At 44.6% G+C, this 22,039-nt stretch overlaps 1 protein-coding gene across 1 annotated transcript; it reads left to right on the top strand.

Annotated features, from left to right (window-relative positions):
- Window positions 1-4,323: 4,323 nt before the first annotated feature.
- LOC118084560 (uncharacterized) lies at window positions 4,324-19,009 on the top strand. Its single transcript, XM_035114199.3, has 5 exons — window positions 4,324-4,412; window positions 6,988-7,053; window positions 10,102-10,155; window positions 12,946-13,038; window positions 14,545-19,009. Exons 2-5 carry the CDS (start codon window positions 7,000-7,002, stop codon window positions 16,573-16,575), a joined length of 2,232 nt encoding a protein of 743 aa, XP_034970090.2. The 5' UTR covers window positions 4,324-4,412; window positions 6,988-6,999; the 3' UTR covers window positions 16,576-19,009.
- The last annotated feature ends 3,030 nt before the right edge of the window (window positions 19,010-22,039 follow it).

Below are 22,039 nucleotides of genomic sequence, written 5' to 3'. Positions count from 1 at the left end.
TTGTAAACACCATTTGGTTGGAGAACTGCATTGCAAAATTCAGAGAGGTGCGAATTCTGAAGAACTGCTGTGTTTTGTTTCACATGCAGTGCTTCAGAAAGTGTGAAAATTGATCATTAGGCTTTAAATGCACACTGGAATTTCCCCTCCACTCCTAATCCTGACAAATATATGGGACCAGAAACTTCTCGACACACTTTTTCATGTTTGGACGCAGATAACACTGCAGATAGGTTTTCAAGTTGCAGCCCCCAAAACAGTGTATAACTTCCACATTCCCTTGTGCATTTCTATTCAGGTATGTCATGTGTGTGAAAAAATGTAAACTGGCTTTGATGACTGCTTCCTCTTCCACATTATGACTTCCCTTCAACCGAGTAAACAGCACACAAGTCTCACCATTCTGCATGCAATGTCTTCTACCTGACTAGCAGTACATATGAGCTGATGCTCACACAACATAATACTTTAGCAGTAAGCAGACAGGGGAGGAATGGGGAACCTACTAGATGTTATTGGACTCCCATCAGTCCCAGGAAGCATGTTCAGTGGTCAGGAATGATGGGAATTGTAGTTCAACATCGGACCACAGGTTCCCCTTCTCTGAAGAGGAAGGGAAACTCTATCAATAATTATACTCTGGTTATTAGCCCAACCTAGGAGAAGGAAAGCTCTTAACCCAGGCCTCCACTGCCCCACGGGATATCTTCAGGAGACGAAAAGGCTAAGGAGTGGAATCACTAAGATCAGGCATCCCCAAACTTTGGCCCTCCAGATGTTTTGGACTACAATTCCCATCATCCCTGACCACTGGTCCTGTTAGCTAGAGATCATGGGAGTTGTAGGCCAAAACATCTGGAGGGCCGCAGTTTGGGGATGCCTGACTAAGATGGTTGGATGGCGCGATGTACGCCTCCTTCCGGCAACTCCTGCAGCCAAGTTGGTGCCAAACATGGTGCTCTGCTTTCCCTTGGACCCACATGAGGGAGGTCCTGTTGTCTGGCCAGCCCAGGACCTCCATACACCTGCTGGGGTTTTCTAACATAGATTAATCCAGAGGAGGTTATTTGAAATTACTCATCAATCAAAACCACAATATTTCGCTCCTTAGCTGTTGCCATAGCAATGATTTATGCCAGTAAAATGATTGCGCATTATGGCCATTATTTTAATTATTTTAATAAAAGCAGCAGACTGGAAAACCAGAACCTATTAATAAATCTAAATGGGGATTATGAGCAGTTAGCTCCCTATTTTATCTACCATTTGCCCATGCTCTGCATTTATTTTAATACCACAGCAAATTTTTAAGCTTTCACGGGTATTGACCTGGCATGGTACTGGTCTGGCAATCAAACTTTGTTTGCTATTTTATTCCCTGCCTCCTCTTTCTTCACCCTGTGAGCTGCCTTACATTTTAACTTACCTAAGCTCAGCCCACAGGTATATTTCCTTACCCTGCTTCAAATTTGCTTAATGCATCTGGCTAAGGAGACTTGCTGCCTACAGAAACTCAAGCAAAATAGACCAATTACTCCCTAAAGTTTCCACAGCAACTATTTTTTGTATACTTAATAAAAGCTGCAATTACAACCAATTAGGCAAAAGTGCATTCCCGGGGTACTCAAAAAAGCAGAACATAATTGCTCTGACTCACTCGATGTCGCCCTTCTTTTAACTTTTATCACTTTTAGTTCAACACCCATGATGATAAATAAGGTGGAAGGGAAGCTACAAAACCACACTTGAGTTTGGAACTGTGCCATACAACAGGGAAGTACACATCCCTCCAGATATTGCTGGACTTTTTAACTCCCATCCGCCCCAGCCAGCAGCGGATGATGGGAGTTGTAGTCCAGGCCCATCACCTAGAAGGCTGCAGATCTCCCATCCTGGTGTCACATAGAACAGCTTCCAATAAAAACGGTGGCTCAGCGCCAGGTTCCTCCATCCCCTCTGTAATATCAACTTATCCCGTGTGCTGGTGTGTCTACTCTTGCCCCTGGCCAGAGACAAATGATGTGAAGTGGGGGTGCAGATATGGCAGCTTACATCATAATGATGCAGGGAAAGTGGAACTAGCTGTTATGCAGGGCAGCGGCGTAGCTAGCCGTTGGGTGCCAGGTGTGGCTTGCGTGTCCTGCAGCTTGGGGTGGGGCAAGTCACCCATGGGGGTGAGGCAAGCCACACACTGCATGGAGCCTCTCCACCGCCTCCCCCTCAGCTGTAGGGCGACTGAGGGTGCCTCAGGGTTCCGTCCTCTCCCCCATGCTTTTTAATATCTATATGAAGCCGCTGGGAGAGATCATCAGGGGGTTTGGGCTGGGGGTTCATCAGTATGCGGAGGACACCCAGCTCTACCTCTCTTTCAAATCGGAACCAGTGAGGGCAGTGAATGTCCTGTGTGAGTGCCTGGAGGTGGTTGGGGGATGGATGGCAGTTAACAGATTGAGGTTGAATCCTGACAAGACTGAAGTACTGTTTTGGGGGGACAGGGGGCGGGCAGGTGTGGGGGACTCCCTGGTCCTGAATGGGATAACTGTGCCCCTGAGGGACCAGGTGCGCAGCCTGGGAGTCATTTTGGACTCACAGCTGTCCATGGAGGCGCAGGTCAATTCTGTGTCCAGGGCGGCTGTCTACCAGCTCCATCTGGTACGCAGGCTGAGACCCTACCTGCCTGCAGACTGTCTCGCCAGAGTGGTGCATGCTCTAGTTATCTCCCACTTGGACTACTGCAATGTGCTCTACATGGGGCTACCTTTGAAGGTGACCCGGAAACTACAACTAACCCAGAATGCGGCAGCTAGACTGGTGACTGGGAGCGGCCACCGAGACCACATAACACCGGTCTTGAAAGACCTACACTGGCTCCCAGTACGTTTCCAAGCACAATTCAAAGTGTTGGTGCTGACCTTTAAAGCCCTAAACGGCCTCGGTCCAGTATACCTGAAGGAGTGTCTCCACCTCCATCATTCTGCCCGGACACTTTAAGACAAACCTGTTTAATTCTCATTTTCTGAAATACTTTCTGCAAACCAGAAGGCAGCCATCCTTCGAACTCTGTGCTCTCCAAATTTTGAAATACCGTTCTTCAGCCAAGCAACGGGTACAAGAATGCATATGATAAGGTGAGGTATGCATATATTGGTGTAAATGGTATACCAAAAAACATTATATATGGGGAAATTGCTTTGAAAAATGTGTCTAAGAAAAATGACATTCAAAAGTGTGTATATGAGAAGACATTTGCAATAAAATGTTCATGAAAACTCTTTTCTGATGCGAAAATGTGGTGAAATAATTTTAAGTTTGGATGGGGGAGGGGAGAAAACGAGAGAAATCAAACCATAATATTCGCCCATAGAAGTGGCTAATCTTTTGGGGCTCAAGGGCCAACCATTGGCCAACCCTCCAGAGGTCTCATGCCAGTAATGGTCACAAGTGGCTGTGGTCATCCCAGACTCATTCATGAGCATGCACACAGAACACAGGTGGCGCTGTGGTCTGAACCACCGAGCCTTTGGGGCTTGCCAATCAGAGGGTTGGAGGTTCGAATCCCCGTGACGGGGTGAGCTCCCATTGCTCTGTCCTGCCCACCTAGCAGTTCGAAAGCATTTCAAAGTGCAAGTAGATAAATAGGTACCGCTGCGACGGGAAAGTAAGCGGTGTTTCCATGCGCTCTGGTTTCCATCACGGTGTTCTGTTCCGTGGTTTAGTCATGCTGGCCACATGACCCGGAAAGCTGTCTGTGGACAAACACCAGCTCCCTCAGCCTGAAAGCGAGATGATCACTGCACCCCATAGTCACCTTTGACTGGACCTAACCATCCAGGGGTTCTTTAACTTTACCTTTACCTGCACACAGGATGCTCACATACAAAGGACACACAGAAGCATATGCACAGGAACACAGATCCCACCTCCTCAACTAATCTGTGGAGTGGAGTTATTGCTCCTCTCTGTTCATCAAATGAGCCATCTGTCTCCCTTAAGTTTTAGTTTCTTTTTCTTTTTTGCTGCTGCTGTCAAAATCAGTGGGGTCTCGAAGGGTGGCTGCATCAGGCCTCTTGAGACCACCCCTGTTTCAAAAGGATAGTTCTACCCATATTATTAACTGAAGAAGTTAGAAGCCCCCATCATGAAATGTCAGTCACTATCAGGCACCTTCAGCCTCACAATAGATATTTATAACCTGCATTTTGTTTACCCACCTCGATGGAACATGAGATGGCTGGCTTCCACCACAAAGACTTTTTTAGATTAAAACCGACCCTCCTCCAGTTATCTGTGGGCAAGTGCTAAAAGCAGCCAGAGCTGATTGGCCATTACTATTATAATAAACTTTAAACTTCAGCAAGGTGGGCAAAAGGCTGCCAACGTCGGCTGAAGATACCCTGCCTTCTTCAGGAAACGTGAGCTATTTCCTTACTATTCTATAACAATCTCCTGCTTCCTCCGGGATCAGCTAAACCTAATACTCTGCCTTCCATTCTCTAACGCTGCAAAGCTTGAATGCTGACAAATGGAAATTAGACCTCCATCAAAGTCTAAACCCATTTCCTTGAGCCGATCTATGTTAGTTAGCTGTTTAAAACAACAGTGATGATTCAGATTGAAGGTTTCAGCCTTTGTATTAAAGAATACTTAGCTTTGTGCAAAGTGCATGCCAGGTAAAGATGATAGGATCTGTACAAATATGAGTAGGGGAGTACTATGTTACTATTTAGATAGCAAGCAAAGTTCACCCCATTTGCTCAGATCTGTCAGCCATATATACAATACTGCTTCACAGTAGTCAAATGCTCAATCTAGATTAATATTCAGCGGTTCCTTCCTCTGCTGGGCAATATTTTTCCAGTCTTCGACCCAGGACCCTCCGGTTCCTTCGTTTCTTTCGATGCAAGAAGCCCAAGGGAGATTCTCCGATTATTGTTGTATATTATAATCAACAATATTTCTCCTCCAGTCAAACATTACAGCATTACCTTCAATATTATGAAGCATTCCATTCTTATTCTTTATTTCACGCCCAAGTCCGTATCCTGTCAACCATGTATGTCAGTCCTTATTTTTAAATGATTGCATTTTCGATCAACTTTTCCCCCCCCCAATCTTTTCCCAGAAAGGTTACATTTGCTCATATCTTTAGTAGGTAAACTTATTTGATTTTCTGAATTTGTTATTTTTCTTTTTGCCTAGGGTTGGATCTGCTTGCTGCTGATTTTCTAATTGCTTCCTTTGTTGTTGCTGTTGTTTCTGCACAGTGTATTTTGAATTTATCTGCATTTTTCTGTTTTTTTTACTATCCCGATACTTCAAGTAGAAGTGGACAGGGCTCCTGTACCTTTGATAGTAGTGTAGAAATTTCCTCTTCTACGCCACTATTAAAAGTGCAGGAGCCCTCTCCCCATTGAAGACTACCTTACCTTCCAAACCTACAATGACAGAGAAGCTGCAGCACACACATTTTTAACAAATAAAGCAAAAGTAAATTAATGTGTTATCCAATGTGGTTTAACATGTGGAGGTTTAAGAAGGCGAATTAAACAGCGTTGGGGTCCTCCCTCGCAGCCATGCAGTTTTATGGATTTGAATAATTTAGAGCAATACTTCTACGAAATTGACCTCAGGTATGTTGCATTTCAACATCTGCCAACCTGCTGCCCCTCAGATGTTTTGGACTACAAAACACCAGTTTGGCAAAGGCTGTTTTATATCTTCACTGAAGAATTCGAGGATTAGAGGTGCAATGTGCTCAATTTCAGCCAGATGCTTCTAGGCAAACTCTGCTTGTTTGAGGGGTAGGGGGAGGAGAGGCACGTCGGCATAGTGATAACCTGTGCCATTGCTGGCAGGTGCAAATAGCTCTTGTTTTATTTAATATAATCAGTTATCCACAACTGCCCTTGGATGTACATGCAAAGGCTTTGAAATTTACATTAGGTTGGATCTAAACAACCAAGTTTTACTCAGAGTAGACATGTTGAAGTTAATGGACCTAACTTAGTCATATTTCAATTAATTTCAGTGGGCTTGAGTAAACCTTAGTTGAGTACCGTCTTCAGTTTAGATGGATCCCACTGAAATCCATAGGAGAATTTAATTATGACTTAAGTGCACAGTTGCTGTTGTTTTTCAACACAAATTGCCAGTGCAGGGTCCCCATTCGCATCAGGACCTTCGCTTGGGGAATGGGGGGGAGGGGGGGCTGTAATTTTTTGGTCTCTGTTAATTGTCCCAATTTGTATCATCATTACCTAGTGCCTGCAGTAGACATGGGGAGGGCGAGGGGACAGCTCCTATTAAAGCAAATTGCAATCAGAACAAGAGATTGGAAGGATCTGTCAGTTTTGCTTCTGTGTTTCTCATTTTTCCTATATCAAATTCAGTTCTCCACTATTTCTGCTTTTAAAAAAAAATCCTCGTGGAAACTCATCAGCATTTGAGTGCAGCTTTTCCCTGATAAACACAGTTTTATATGCAGTTTTGCCTAATGCAAACATTTTTTTGCAAAGCTATTTCCCCTAATCTAATGTATTTTTGTACATTATTTCCACCAACAGCTTCATTTTTATGCACACTTTCCCCCAAAATATGCTCTACCGGCTGAGTTTGACTATGTATCCAAGTTGAAATCCCTACTCAACCCTGATATGCTGGGTGTCCTTGGGCCAGACATTGATTATCAGCCTAGCCTACCTCACAAGACTGTTGTAAGAGTAAAAGCGGGAGGCGCTCAGTGTATACCACACTGAAGGAACAATGGGCTATAAATGTCATGAATGATTAAACAAACAAGGATAGGATTGGCCTCCACATTTTGCTCCATTCATTCTGATTCAGAAATATGATTGTATTCTTTAATAGTTGGTTCTCAGAACAATGAGTGATTTGCTTTCAGGAGCAAGGAGGGGGTATTCTGGATTGTAATCATAGGCATTAAAGGTGAAATAAGAACATTTCTCAATTATATTGCTCTGTCCTTAGGAAGCTCTGAAGATGAAGGCTGCTCTTTTGTACTTGACTCTTTGTGGCTTAACCTGGGCTCAGTCGGTGAGTATTCCAAACTTCAGGCAGAAATGCTATACACATTCTCCCAAGAGTAACTTTGGGGGAAGAGTGACATCTGGAGGACAGATGTTTTAGAAAGTTTCAATAAAGGAACGCAGACCTATGAAAAGACACGATGTAAACATACTGTGCAACATTCAGAGAAGTGCGACATCTGGTGAAAAACTGTGGCCAGGACTCCACATTTTGGAATTCAGTGTTGATTCTAATGTTCGGGCAGATTCACATCTGAATGGGGTAACTGTGCCCCTGAAGGACCAGGTGCACAGCCTGGGAGTCATTTTGGACTCACAGCTGTCCATGGAGGTGCAGGTCAATTCTGTGTCCAGGGCAGCTGTCTATCAGCTCCATCTGGTACGCAGGCTGAGACCCTATCTGCCCGCAAACTGTCTTCCCAGAGTGGGGCATGCTCTAGTTATCTCCCGCTTGGACTACTGCAATGCGCTCTACGTAGGGATACCTTTGAAGGTGACTCGGAAACTACAACTAATCCAGAATGCGGCAGCTAGACTGGTGACTGGGAGCGGCCGCCAAGACCACATAACACCGGTCTTGAAAGATCTACATTGGCTCCCAGTACGCTTCCGAGCACAATTCAAAGTGTTGGTGCTGACCTTTAAAGCCCTAAATGGCCTCGGTCCGGTATACCTGAAGGAGCATCTCCACCTCCATCATTCTGCCCAGACACTGAGGTCCAGTACCGAAGGCCTTCTGGCGGTTCCCTCGTTGCGAGAAGCCAGGTTGCAGGGAACCAGGCAGAGGGCCTTCTCAGTGGTGGCGCCTGCCCTGTGGAACGCCCTCCCAACAGATGTCAAAGAGGAAAACAACTACCAGACTTTTAGAAGACATCTGAAGGCAGCCCTGTTCAGGGAGGCTTTTAATGTTTAATAGATTACTGTGTTCTATTTTTCTGTTTTAAGCCACCCAGGGTGGCTGGGGAAATCCAGCCAGATGGGCGGGGTATAAATAATACACCGGTATTATTATTAGTATTAGTATTATTATTATTATTATTATTCACATGACAGGATATAGTTCATAATGCTCCCCTTTCCGCATGTCCCTTTGTATGAAATGCCTCTACATGAATTAAAGTCAAGGAGTGACATTTATTTGCATGGAGAGGCACCATTTCTGCTTTGAGTTAGTAGGAATGAAGCAAAGAGAGCAAAGAGATCATAGAATCATAGAGCTAGAAGGAACTCCAAGGGCCATCTAATCCAATCCTCTGCAATGCAGGAATCTCAGCTAAAGCATTCAGTTGTATAGAGACAACTGAAACCACGAGTCATTCCTTCCAACTGCTTCCTCCTTGTAATTTCCTGCCCTTTAGCAGGTTTCTGGAGCCCCACCTCAGTTTCCTGTGCATCAATGAAGCTCTTATCCCCAGTAGCAAGTGCTCTTTTGTCATCTGCAATGTTGTCTCCCTCCCCCTCAAGTTCTAGTTTAAAGCTCTCCTGGTCAAGCTCATGAGATTCTTAGCAAACACATCCTTGCCAACCGCTGTGAGGTGCAGCCCATCTCTTTGCCAGATGTCCTTCCTCAAGGAAGCGGAAACTATGATCCAAGAAGCCAACCCCTTCCTGGCGACACCAGCTGCGCAGCCAGTGGTTTACCTCCAGTATTTTCCTCTCTCCTCCTGGGCCGTGACCTTCAACAGGTCACATTGATGAAAAGACCACCTGTGCCCCAAGGCTCTTCAGATTCCTGCCCAGTCTCATGTTGTTGTTGTTTAGTCATTTAGTCGTGTCCAACTCTTCGTGACCCCATGGACCATAGCACGCCAGGCACTCCTGTCTTCCACTGCCTCCCGCATGAGTTTGAACATGGTCAAACTCATGTTCGTAGCTTCAAGAACACTGTCCAACCATCTCATCCTCTGTCGTCCCCTTCTCCTTGTGCCCTCCATCTTTCCCAGCATCAGGGTCTTTTCCAGGGAGTCTTCTCTTCTCATGAGGTGGCCAAAGTATTGGAGCCTCAGCTTCACGATCTGTCCTTCCAGTGAGCACTCAGGGCTGATTTCCTTCAGAATGGAGAGGTTTGATCTTCTTGCAGTCCATGGGACTCTCAAGAGTCTCCTCCAGCACCATAATTCAAAAGCATCAATTCTTCGGCGATCAGCCTTCTTTATGGTCCAGCTCTCACTTCCATACATCACTACTGGGAAAACCATAGCTTTAACTATACAGACCTTTGTCGGCAAGGTGATGTCTCTGCTTTTTAAGATGCTGTCTAGGTTTGTCATTGCTTTTCTCCCAAGAAGCAGGCAACTTTTAATTTCGTGACTGCTGTCACCATCTGCAGTGATCAAGGAGCCCAAGAAAGGAAAATCTCTCACTGCCTCCATTTCTTCCCCTTCTATTTGCCAGGAGGTGATGGGACCAGTGGCCATGATCTTAGGTTTTTGATGTTGAGCTTCAGACCATATTTTGCGCTCTCCTCTTTCACCCTCATTAAAAGGTTCTTTAATTCCTCCTCACTTTCTGCCATCAAGGTTGTGTCATCTGCATATCTGAGGTTGTTGATATTTCTATCCAGTCTCATAGTCCCTTGTTATACAGTACGTTGAAGGCTGTGTGTTCCAGCTGAAGGGACGATTCCTTACAAATGCAGAACCAACATTATAGACATGCAGGTTCCACTGGTCAAAGTGATAGGATAGAGACGTATGGGGTAAGATGATCCCTCAAGGAATTCCGAATGCTCAGGGTTCCGAATTGTTTGGAGGGTTCCAACATGCAAAGATACCCCCTTTACACCTTCACTGCTCAAAGACCTGAGGCTGCAGTCAGTGGAGATGGAGAACATGGAGGTGGGGCCAGCATATGTAGCCTCCCTCACCTTTTCTGAGACCACGTTCAGGTGAGTGTCACAACAAGACCAGGAGTTTACTCCTATAGAGCTAAAACAAAGTTAGATTCCTGCCCAGCCTCCCTCTGAAAACCTGTAGACAACTCTTTAGCAGAAGACACCAACAATTCATAAGAGATTTACCTGACATTGTTTTTTTCCCCTCCCATCTTTCTCCAGGAGCTTCAACCCCATTACAGGAAAGCGAAGCAGAAGTGCCGGGGAGATCACCAGGTAAATGAAATGAAATTTATTACGGTCCCAGACCAGATTCACATACAGTACTAGGCGAACATAAAACACAATAGAATTAAGTTTGAATTAACAATCGACTATGACAATAAGCAATACAAATATGACAGCCATTAGAAATGTGGTTTAGGTCTTAGTCTCTAAAATATTATGTAGAATTTGCATCTGAGGCCTTAGTCTTTGTAATAGCACAGCTTGTTCCCTGAGTTTTATGGCAGCCATGCAAAATTTGGCCACCCTTAGAGTGATCTCTGGATCCTTATCCTCTATCAGGGATTTTAAGCATTGAGGTTCAGACGCACTTGGAATTTTCTGTATAACAGGGGTGATAAAGACCGAGCGTACGTACACCAGGTAAAAGAGTCAGGTATTTTGATGACAATGTGGCTTTCTTCAGCTCAGAAGAATGCAGGAAAGTGTCATCTGTTCCACAGAAACATGGGTGAATAGTGTGCTTCAATATATGGATGCTGAGTGGAGGCATAATCGATAGAATACTCTTCTGTTTTAATGCACCTTGCTTTCTAATGCTAATTTCCATTGCTGGAACAGGAACGGGGCATTTCTTTTCTCACCCTGAGGCCTTGCATCTTTAGAACCAGCTCTGTAGCATGGCCAAGGCTGGCACAAAATATTATGCCGCCTGAGGCAAGACAGGCCAGCCACTGCCTCCCTGTGTACTGCAATGCGCTCTACATGAGGCTACCTTTGAAGGTGACCCGGAAACTACAACTAATCCAGAATGCGGCAGCTAGACTGGTGACTGGGAGTGGCCGCCGAGACCATATAACACAAGCCCTGAAAGACCTATATTGGCTCCCAGTACGTTTCCAAGCACAATTCAAAGTGTTGGTGCTGACCTTTAAAGCCCTAAACGGCCTTGGCCCAGTATACCTGAAGGAGCGTCTCCACCCCCATCGATCTTCCTGGACACTGAGATCCAGCACAGAGGGCCTTCTGGTGGTTCCCTCACTGTGAGAAGCAAAGCTACAGGGAACCAGGCAGAGGGCCTTCTCGGTAGTGGCACCCGCCCTGTGGAAAGCCCTTCCATCAGATGTCAAAGAGATAAACAACTACCTGACATTTAGAAAACATCTGAAGGCAGCCCTGTTTAGGGAAGTTTTTAATGTGTGACATTTTAATGTATTTTAATCTTTGTTGGAAGCCACCCAGAGTGGCTGGGGAAACCCAGCCGGATAGGCGGGGTACAAATAAATAATAATAATAATAATAATAATTAGTATTATTATTATTACACTAGCCTCCTCCACTGCCGCTGCTGCCAACTCTCTTCCCTCTCCTGTTCAGAGGTTCCTTAAGGCCCTTCTTAGGATCTACAACTTGCTCTGAGGAACATAGGGTCCTTCCTCAGAGCGAGGCATTGAGGACGAGGTGTCCCCAAAGAGCACCTGCATTTTCAGATGCAGTGGTCAGGGTGACAGGGCCACTGATTCACCGCTCCTCCACCTCCTGGATGCAAGGGGCCCATCTTGGTTAAAGGGTGGGACCAACGCTGGGCATGATCCAGATTACCACATCATTGGTAGGAAGCAACATCAGCTCATCCTTTTCTGACAAGCTTTTGCTGATGTGGAGGAGGGCTGCTGGGAGGTTTAAAGATTTGTCCATTTTCATATCTTGCGATTTTGTATGTTAATGACAAGCTTTTGTAAGTGTTAGAAATGAAGGGTATTATACAGTTCAGATAAATTCCACTTTGTTACAGCAATTTTTGGACTTCCACATCATTCTTATGTGAGGGGAGGAATTCTAGAACTTCTGGGGACAAATACATGTTCCACAACCATATTGCCCCAATTCTGAATGCCAGCAACAATGTTTGAGTGGAAAGTCCTTTAAAATGACTACCTAGAGATACTCCCACACTTAAGGAAAAACAAACAGGAGTCCTGTGTCATCTTAAAGAATCATAGATATGTTGTGGTGTAAACTTTCATGGACAGGAAAAAAATGGCTTTAATACAATACCTAGTATTTAAGGCAGGGTTTCATAAACTTGAGTTCATTGATCCCTTGAAGAGCTTATAAAGCTGTTGGTATCCACAACCCAGATTCTTAAGAATATAAATGAAATAAAGTCAAGAAATATCAACGTATAATCAACATTTATTAACCATTTATCACCATTACTAAGAACCGTAAAAAAGAGGAATACTGTTGAAATTTGAAATCATCTTTTTTTACATACAGTCTCCTCATTGGCAAGTGCACTAATTATATTTTTTGTGCTACACCTCTTCAACTTATTTTCCACCTATAGATCCTCTTAGACCTCCCCCCTTTTGATCCCTAAGTCTTTACCCACCCCCTGCATTGTCCCTGTGACCCCAAAATTGACTGCTTTGGAAAAGTTTGCTTGCATATTTCTGGTTTGACTAACAGACTAAAGAGACTGTCCTTCTGGAATATGGAAGGAAGATTAAGCATGCCCTCTGGTGGGAGTTGTAATAATTTCCACAGAGGCAGCTGTGTTAATCCTGCGGCAATTTAAAGTCGAACAGATGTATTATGAGGCATAAGATTTCATGGGGTAGAAATGTGAGCAGAGAGGTCAGAGGGAAATGACCGATGATGATGATGATGATGATGCAGACTGTGCTAATTACAATGAAGTTTAAAAGTACTGTAAAAAATAATTATACTGACCATTCACAAGGCAGTGTTGATTATCACACAAACATCCTGGTGTCCATTGGGTGTTGTTGTTGTTGTTGCCAAGAGTACTTTTAATGCCTTCTTTTCTGCCCCCAGATAATGCTCAAAGATCGTCACTCCAAGCACAGGTTTTACATATTTAATTACGTGTACTCGTCTGCGGTGACCAGCAATCAAACACAGATTCAGGTAGAATAATGTTTTGCTTCATACACCTTTTTAGTTGTCTGCATTTGTTGCGGTATCGCCACGCGGTATACAAGGAGCACATCGTTTCCCCCACAAACTCTCTTGCAGTTGCTATTTCGTTCTCATTTGCCGCACCAAGAAACAGCATCCCAGCAGCTCTTTCCATTTTGTTCTATTTTGAAAAAGGCTCGTGGGGAAAGAGGTGATACACCTTTCAACCCCTTGCCTTCGGAATGACCGGCATTTATGCAGCCTGAAGCACAAGGGCTCGGCTTATTAAACTTGGAAATGTCCCCTGGCCTGCAAACGTATCGGAATCTGCACACTCATCTTTCCTGATGCAATGCCACCAAAGTGACTTTGCTCCTCAGCTTCTGCCGAGTAAACTGTTCTTGAGCAAGACCTGCAGAAACATGGAGTGTTTAGAGGAGTGTTTTGCTTTTCCATAAGCAGCTGGGAGCAGAATTAAATGATGGTCCAACACAGACAAGCAGGGCCAGCCCGAGACATTTTGGCACTTGAGGCGAACCACAAAATGGCGCCCTCGCGGCAAGGGAAGGAGTGAGTGGAGATTTGTATCAGGAACAAGTGGGGGTAATGATCTACATAGGGAGCAAGGGTGGGATGAGACCAGCAGCACCTCTCCTATTTGCCAAGAGGCCACTGTAGGAGGAGGCTTGTGGGGAGAGCTGTCAAAGAGATGGCAAGTCTAGCCTCCAAGGAGTTTGCAGCAGCATTTGCTTCTGGGGCAGCAGCAGTCAATGCATTCCTCGGAAGCTGGATCTGCTGCCTTTGTAGTTCCTGCTGCCTGAGGCGAACTCCTCACTTTGCCTCATAAGTGGGCTGGCTCTGCAGATCTTGCTGATTTATCCAGCAATGTCCCATCCCAATGGCCAATATTCTTCTGTGAGTAATTCTCATTAAAAAAACCAAAACTACCCCACAAGTTTAACAACCTTGCCGTTTCAATGAGCTCCCTGCTTCCCCAGGAACGGTAATTGACATTAAAGGGTAATCCAAGATACAATTAACAAGCTATTTATCAGCATTCCCACTGCCACACTCAGAAGAAAATGATAAGAAGGGCTAGAGCTATGAACAGGAAGCTTTTAAATTACAAAAAAAACACACACAGTGGCCCTGAAACGTTTCATTGGTGTTTTGCCAGTTGGCACTGGGCAGGATGGTTCAAAAACTGTTGAAAATCAAAATAATTCCCACAAATTAGGTGTAAGGAAAACATTGAAAAGGACAACATAGAAAACAGAGAGTGCAACAGTCTGCCAGTGACATTGTCTGGATTTTCTATAAAAAAAAATATAAGTGAACCAAGCATGGAAATTCCAGACTGAATTGTTACTGAAATAGCAAAGCTTGTGGCTCCCCTACTCCATGGATAAACACATTAGCCACAAACAAATTAAATGATGAATAAGTTTTACCTTGCTTGTTAAATTACATACACTCTCCTGTCAAGCTCACCGTTTGTTTTCTTTTGGAATTTAGAAAGAAGAAGAAGAAGAAAACAGAAATAACATTTCCATTATCACTCATGGGTCTGACAGAAAAATTTTACCAAGGAAGGCCACTGACAATTTCACTACTACAACACAAGTGGCAAGGGAAGAGCAGAAGCACTTTGATGCAACTGGAAATGGCAGAAAGTCTGAGCGCAGAACAACTACTGGAAGCAGCCAAAATTTATATAGACATTATGGAAACACCACAAATCATGATCTCCACCAGCATCACTTGAAGGTAATTGTAAACCAGGAAGGAAATGAAATTGCTACAGGAGATAACACCATTGAAATAGATGGGAGTGGGGACATAGGCTTTCCAGGCCAAATTGACACCCATCATGGCGTCATTATTGGCAATGAATATCATGACCGAGTCAAAGACCACCAAGACACAAGAGGCACTGAAAAACTTTGGGGGGAAGATAAAGATGGCAAATCTGGGTTATCTAGTAATACCAAGTCATCAAAAGATCACTACATCAAAATAGAGATGAAGGAGAATGATGCCAGTGCAGTCTTGGGAAACAATCCTTTCCATGATATTCCCAAGAAAATTAAAGACCCACCGAGCAAAGATTATTCAAAAGTCCACTTGAAAGTCATAACGGATGCCACCAATAGGGAGCCAGGAAAAGAAGAAGGTGGTCATGTTCATTTGTTAGACAAAAGCAAAGGGGATAACAGTACCACCAAACTACATCCAAGTCTCAAAGGAAAAGCCAACATTTCTCCGGAACGTCTAGGGGAAATTGAACTCATGAGAACCAGAGTTCAGATCGTAGACACCGGTGAAATTAAAGTGGCTAATGAAAATGGTACTGGCAATGCTACAAAAGGCAAAGATGGGTATACAGAGACAGTTAGGAAGCTGAATGGGCAGAAGGACGGATATGGAGTTACCAAACCACATAAAAAGGATGAAGTAAAAGATGGTGTCACTAGTGGCAGCCATGTGGAAATAGCTGGTGTTACCAACCTACAGAAGAAAGATGAAACTAGAAAGGATGTCACTAATGCAAGGTCCAAGAGCCATCTGGAAGCAGCTGGCGTTACCAAACTACAGAAAAAAGATGGTGGAATTGGTACCAAAGAAAGGCTTATCAGTCACGTGGGGGATCTTGGTGATGCCAAGGCAGAGAAAACAAATCAAAGCGAAGTTATATTGAGCAGGAAACTAAACGGTCATGTGGATGGATCTGGTATTACTAAGTCACATTCAAAAGGTGAACTTACTCTCCTTTCTGGCAAACAAATTTCAGATTCTGGTACAACAGAGCACGGTCAAAAAAGTCCCAGTGAAGTTGGTATTATTCATAAAAGGCCTAGTATTGGTGAAGGGGGCAGTTATGGGGAAACAAACGAAAATGCTCATGAGATGACTAAAAGTGGCAGAACAGGATTTGGTGTCACATTTCAGAAAGTCAACAAGGACACTGCAGAAAGAGCTATCGGTTACAAGAAAGCCACTGGAGATTCTGCAGATCTCAAGAGGAGTGATATAGATTCTTCCAACAAAAAGGAGGAGCTCAGTGGTCAAAAATCGATCCAGTTCAAAAGTGCCCTGTCCGAATCTCGTGGGTCTCACGGAAGTATCCAAGACCTCATTCATATTCCAAAGAATGAGAAGCTGAAAAGTCAGGATCACTCGTTGGCCACTGTGAAGAGCAATAAGAAGGTTATGAAGCCAAGCAAAAAGGCATCTAGGGTTAATACTGGAACGTATGGCAGCAGTGCAGCTAAGCACTACCATGGGTATTCGGGTGTCCTGCGGAGAAAGAGCAGTCAACATGGTAAGAGGCGTCAATCTGTCCGTAGAAGTGACAGCAGCCAATCATCGGAGAGTGAGGAAAACAGCCGCCAGTCATATGAAGACTATCAGAATGACAGACCCGACAGTTATCAATCACCTGAGAGTACTGAAGGAGACCGATCTGATGAAAGTCATGAAAGCGATGACCGCAGCCAAAGAACCAACTCACAAGAAGATTCCCAGGAGCGGAAAAGCACTGCTTGATTTGCTTGCATTTGTTCAGAAGAAAAAAAGAGCCTAAAATGCACTTGACTAGGTCATACATAGGCCATCATTACGTGGCATTGCTCTGGTGCGCAGAATAAAGCTAAAATCCTATAACCACTTGCTTGGAAGCAAGATCCATTGAACTCAATGGGATTTACTTTGGAGTAGGCATATATCAGAGCATTGCACTTCAAGAGCCGTTATTAGGGCTGGGTCGAAATAACTCACAAGTGTTTTCAGCTGTACCTCCCTTGCTCAATTATTTTAGAGGGGGGCACTAATGGCAAAATGGATAGCTCATTGTGTAAATTGGCTTTGCTAGCTCTTATTCTTAGTGATGTCATTATATTGCACAATCTGCTTGCCGCATGACACCCTGACGTGGTCCCATAACCCATCCTTCCCCCCCCCCACCTAGTGCTCTCCAGCTAATTTGGACTACAACTCCTATCAGCCTTAGCAAACACTGCTGGAAGTTGCAGCTCAGGGGAGGCTGCTGTAACCTGTTCACTGTGCAATGATTGCATAGTGATCATCTGTTAGGTTAATTCAGGAAGGAAGAAGCAGCACCTAGGTATGGTGTGGTGTGGTGTGGTGTGGTGTGGTACGCCAGTATGGTGTAGTGGTTAAGAGAGGTAGACTCGTAATCTGGTGAACTGGGTTCGTGTCTCCGCTCCTCCACATGCAGCTGCTGGGTGACCTTGGGCTAGTCACACTTCTCTGAAGTCTCTCAGCCCCACTCACCTCACAGAGTGTTTGTTGTGGGGGAGGAAGGGAAAGGAGAACGTTAGCTGCTTTGAGACTCCTTCGGGTAGTGATAAAGCAGGATATCAAATCCAAACTCTTCTTCTTAGGTAAAGCACTGCAGCAGATTGTTAGCATCTGTCTGTACAATGGAAGAGTGTGCCTTTGGGAGTAAAGTCAAACTATTGGAGAGTTACAGTGCCCACAGTGGCTGTAGAGACTGATATGGGAGAGACATGTTTTGTTGCAGCTGGGGCAGCTAAGAAAAAGTATTTCCACAATAATGTCCAAAAATCAGCAACAGATAATACTTAGCACAGCTCTTGTCATTATAATGTTTTCTAAAGTCTGAGGGCAGGGGAATCGATGACCCTCCAGATGACGCATAACTACAGCTCCATTACCCATGACCGTTGGCCATGCTGGTTGGGCCGATGGAAATTGGAGTCCATCCAACAACATTTGGAAGACCACAGGTTCCTTATCCTTGCATTAAAAGCAACTTTGAAATTTACGTTTTTCACAATACCTTTGATGTTGTAATCTGAAATGATTAGCTGGAGGACTGAATAGTTGTTTTACTGTATTGATTTTATTTGGGTGAAACATGCTGCAAAACAGTAGAGGGGTATCTATAACGTGTAGTATTTAATAATAACCGATGCTATGATTATGTCGCATGCCAATAAAGTATTGAAAAAGTCCAGCTTTTGTCAACTTTATTTTGAAAAGGGAAATGTAAATTTAACTCTTAGGCAACTGATCACAATTCTCCCATCAATTTCAATGCAATAATTAAGTATGTGTTCCACCACCCAGTTCAATGGGAATAAAAAGTATACTGTCCGGTTGGAATGTGATAATTAGTCTCCTATACTCTGTATTCAGGCTTTTTTTAAGTTCACTGGAAAACTAATCCCATTAGGAAAAACTTGGATTCCTTTTGTACGCTGCTCATGGGATCATCTTTGGAAAAGTTTGCACAGCAGACAGACAACATGCAAAAGGGTATGCAACGAACTTCCTGCAAGCACATTCTTTCAGCCCGACTGCTAAATGTAGTTATTGGGAGACAAGTGGCTCTTATGCTCACAACTATCCATGGGTTCGATCTGGACTAGGATATTGCATGTAGGTCCCACTGAAACCAATGAGAAAAGTAAACTTAAGTCCCACTCATCTCCATGGGAATTGTGTGTGACTAAAACCCTCTTCAGGTTCTCATAATGAATACCTTAAATAAGGACACAAGGTTGACAACAGCCTGCGTGAACACATGTACTGTAGCTCCACCACCCCTTCACCATCACCCTCCTCAAGTTCAAGGGCAACTGCAGTTGCAGCTGTTTACACTGGGAGAACCCTCCTGGGCTTCTGGAGGCTCCTACCCAATTTGGAATGATGAATTTCCAGGGTTCTAGAATGCATGGGAGCCTCCACAACCACAGGAGGCTCACCTACTGGAGATAGTCCTCCTTGAACATGCAGAGGGGTAACAATGGGGTTAGAGACCACACACTCAAGCTTGCTCTCCCCTTCTTCATAGTGCCCCAGCAAAGCAACTGCCTTACGCTGAATCAGACTGCTGCCTCTTATTGTCTGCTGTCATGGGGAAGCGGTGTTTTAGGGAGGAAGCTTTCCCGGCCCCACCTCAAGATGCAAGGCATTGAACCTGGGACCTTCTGAGGGTCAGTCCATGTGGGACCTTCAGTGGGAGAGATACTGTAGCTAAATGTGATATCGGCAAAGTGAGCCAAAGGGCATAGTCCCAGGAGAAGGAAGGCAGGCAGGTATTCATGAATGAATGCAGAAACAGCAGTGAAGCTTTTAGTGGGAGAAGCAAACACACGGCTGCAACTCAAATTCCCACTAGAGGGCAAACCTGTCCTGATTTCAAAATCTGTTTAAGCTTACTGGAAGTGGATACTAGTAAATGTTTTAAATCTTGGGGGGGGGGGGAGTCAGCTGTAGTCAATAGATCCTGGTATCATTTCCCCCCCTTGGAAAATTGTCTTTTTAATATATAACATTTATTGATGTATTCTTTCTTTCTGTAACTTAAAACCCCATTTTTCAATCCAACAGGATTTTTAAAGTAGTTTATAATATAATAAAAACATAAAAACAAAACATGATTACTAGATTGTAGGTGGAGTGCACACCCGGTGTGTGTGGGTGGGTGTGGCATGGCAACTCTATGGGCCGAGGTCTCTTGCCCCCCCCCCAATATCTGTTGGGAGGGGGCTGGGGCCCCTCAATGTTGGGGGGCGGTGGAGGAGGCCTAGCATGGAACCGAGCACTGTGCGGCTTCGATGGCCAGCTCCTCCGGAATGCGAGAGAGGAGGAGCCACTGGTTATTGAAGCTGCGCCATGCTGGCCTCCACAATCGTCTTCCTTCCAACGCTGTGCCATCGCGCTCATGACACGTGTCGTGTGCATGACGTTACACATGCATTTTGGGTGCATGACGTTGTGTGCACTCTCTCTCTCTCTCTCTCTCTCTCACACACACACACACACACAGAGAGAGAGAGAGAGAGAGAGAGAGAGAGAGAGAGAGAGAGAGAGAGCATGCTGGGCCCCCTCAATCTTGGGCACAAGTCGGCGCCTCTGGTGTATATGCACACATAGGCACCAAGCATCAAGGGCAAATTGCGGGCGCTCTGCCTTAATCTGAGCACCTTTCAAAGGCAGGAAGCTGGAAACTGAGAGATACAGTGATGGTTGAGTTCTGTTTGAATCCATGGCTGCATCCATGGGAGAAGCGAGACCCTCTTGGGGTGTCAATGCTGTGAACCATCGTTGTTGTTTATGTGTGTAAATCAAGACACTGCAGCGCCTGGAACCCCTGGAATCTCACACTGCTCAGAAATTGGGGTGGCACACAACAATATTTTACAAACACAAATGAATTCAGCAAAGGAAACTTGCAGATTGAAGGCGAATGCATGTGCAGCATAAAATTTACTTCACAGCACTCATCCTTCCCATTAAACTGCCTAGATCAGGCTTCCTCAACCTCGGCCCTCCAGACGTTTTGAGACTACAATTCCCATCACCCCTGACCACTGGTCCTGCTAGCTAGGGATCATGGGAGTTGTAGGCCAAAAACATCTGGAGGGCCGAGGTTGAGGAAGCCTGGCCTAGATGCATCTTTTGGTGTGGATGGGGACTATGTGAGAGCAAAGAAGAACTAAATTAAATATCTCCACCCCAGCCCTTCCTTTCTGTTTACACTACCTGCCTCTGCACATGATTTGCTTCAGACAGACAGACCTGAAATAACCAACGATAACCTTGTTACAATAACCAAACTGTCTGTGACAAGTTTTGTAGACTTGGCTGTTTCCTAGAACTTAACCGAAAACAACCTCTTGAAGACCACCTGTTGTTAAAATAAGCACTTCTTCAGGTCCTTGGACTTGATTGTATTTCTGTAGACTTGTAAAAACTAAATATACATATATCCTCGGGCTGAATAATGACATCCAGTCTGAATTGCTTTTGGGGGAAGTTTATTGGGTTAAGGAAGGGCCGATGGCGCTGAATAATTTTTCTCTGCAGAAGAACATTGGCAGACCTTCCGTGGGTGAGGTGGAAGTTAGCATTTGTCTGTCAGTCTGACAGCAGGGCATAGAGTTCGAAACCAATTAAAAGCACAAGAACTACAACAGCAACATGGTGGCAAGTATGTCTAAACAAATATTGCCAGCATGGACTTGGCCAGGGTCCCACCCAAAGAAGCCTAGTGTGCTTTCACATGTGATTATCTCACTTTCATTTTTGATTGATTGGTTTGAGTTTACCTACATACCACATTTCCACAATGAACTGTGCCCAAAATGGCGGACAGCAAACATTCAAAACACCAAAATACAAATATACAATTCAGAGCATGTCAGTAAATTCAAAGATGGCAAAAAACCAACAATTTAACAAACCGAATGAATGCTATAGTCATAGTTGGAAGGGACCACAAGGGCCATCTAGTCCAAACCCCTGCAATGCATAAATTGTGGCTAAATCAGAGTTTTGGGTGCTGCTATCTGGAAAAATGAACAAGGTACAGGAAATAGAATGGCTTTCCTAGTGGAACAAGCAAGACAGGAATCCTATGATTATGTAAGCCCACACAGAATGCTCAGGACAGAACTAGGTAGAAATTCTTCAATCAGATCAACAAGCTAGTACCAGTTATTTTTCTGGGGTTGGAGAGACCTGGCTGGACTCAAGGCCAGGCCTGAAGCTGGAGAGAAGAAACAGACCCCAACAACCCCAGAGCACTTCCAACTCAATATTTCAAAAACAAAACAAAATGCCAATCTAGGTTTAAGTACACAAATACGAAGCAAAACAAGAGTTAACTGATGATAAAGTTTCTGGTATTAGTCTTCCTGCACTCCATGGAGCCTGGTTTAAATACAGCTCAGAGGGGAGGGGTCCTCTCACCAGTGTCGAGAATGGTATAGAAGCAAGTCATGTACTGTACAACCTGCCAGATAAACTTCTAGGATAGGAGATTTCCAATTTCACATACAATGTCCTGGGTCTGCCGAAAGCACAAATCGGGTCCTCCCTCAAAGAGAGCACGTGTTGCGGTGAGGCCTGGAAACCAACAACCTGTGTTGTGGGTGGGTAAGATTGGTCAGCGACAACACCTGATTGGTAGGTCCCTCGATGTTGGGTTCAATCTGGCCAATGGGGCACAGTCCAAATG

The sequence above is a fragment of the Zootoca vivipara genome, chromosome Z1 (assembly GCF_965207765.1).
Source record: "Zootoca vivipara chromosome Z1, rZooViv2.hap1.1, whole genome shotgun sequence".
NCBI classification, from domain to species: Eukaryota; Metazoa; Chordata; class Lepidosauria; order Squamata; family Lacertidae; genus Zootoca; species Zootoca vivipara.
The sequence above is the reverse complement of the archived record's forward strand: the minus strand, read 5'-3'. Positions and strand labels throughout refer to the sequence as shown.

Coding starts and splice junctions, on each gene's coding strand:
- LOC118084560 (XM_035114199.3), top strand. CDS start 7,000: ATGAAGGCTGCTCTTTTGTACTTGACTCTTTGTGGCTTAACCTGGGCT. Junction 7,054..10,101: donor GCTTAACCTGGGCTCAGTCG/GTGAGTATTCCA, acceptor ATCTTTCTCCAG/GAGCTTCAACCCCATTACAG. Junction 13,039..14,544: donor GCAATCAAACACAGATTCAG/GTAGAATAATGT, acceptor TTTGGAATTTAG/AAAGAAGAAGAAGAAGAAAA.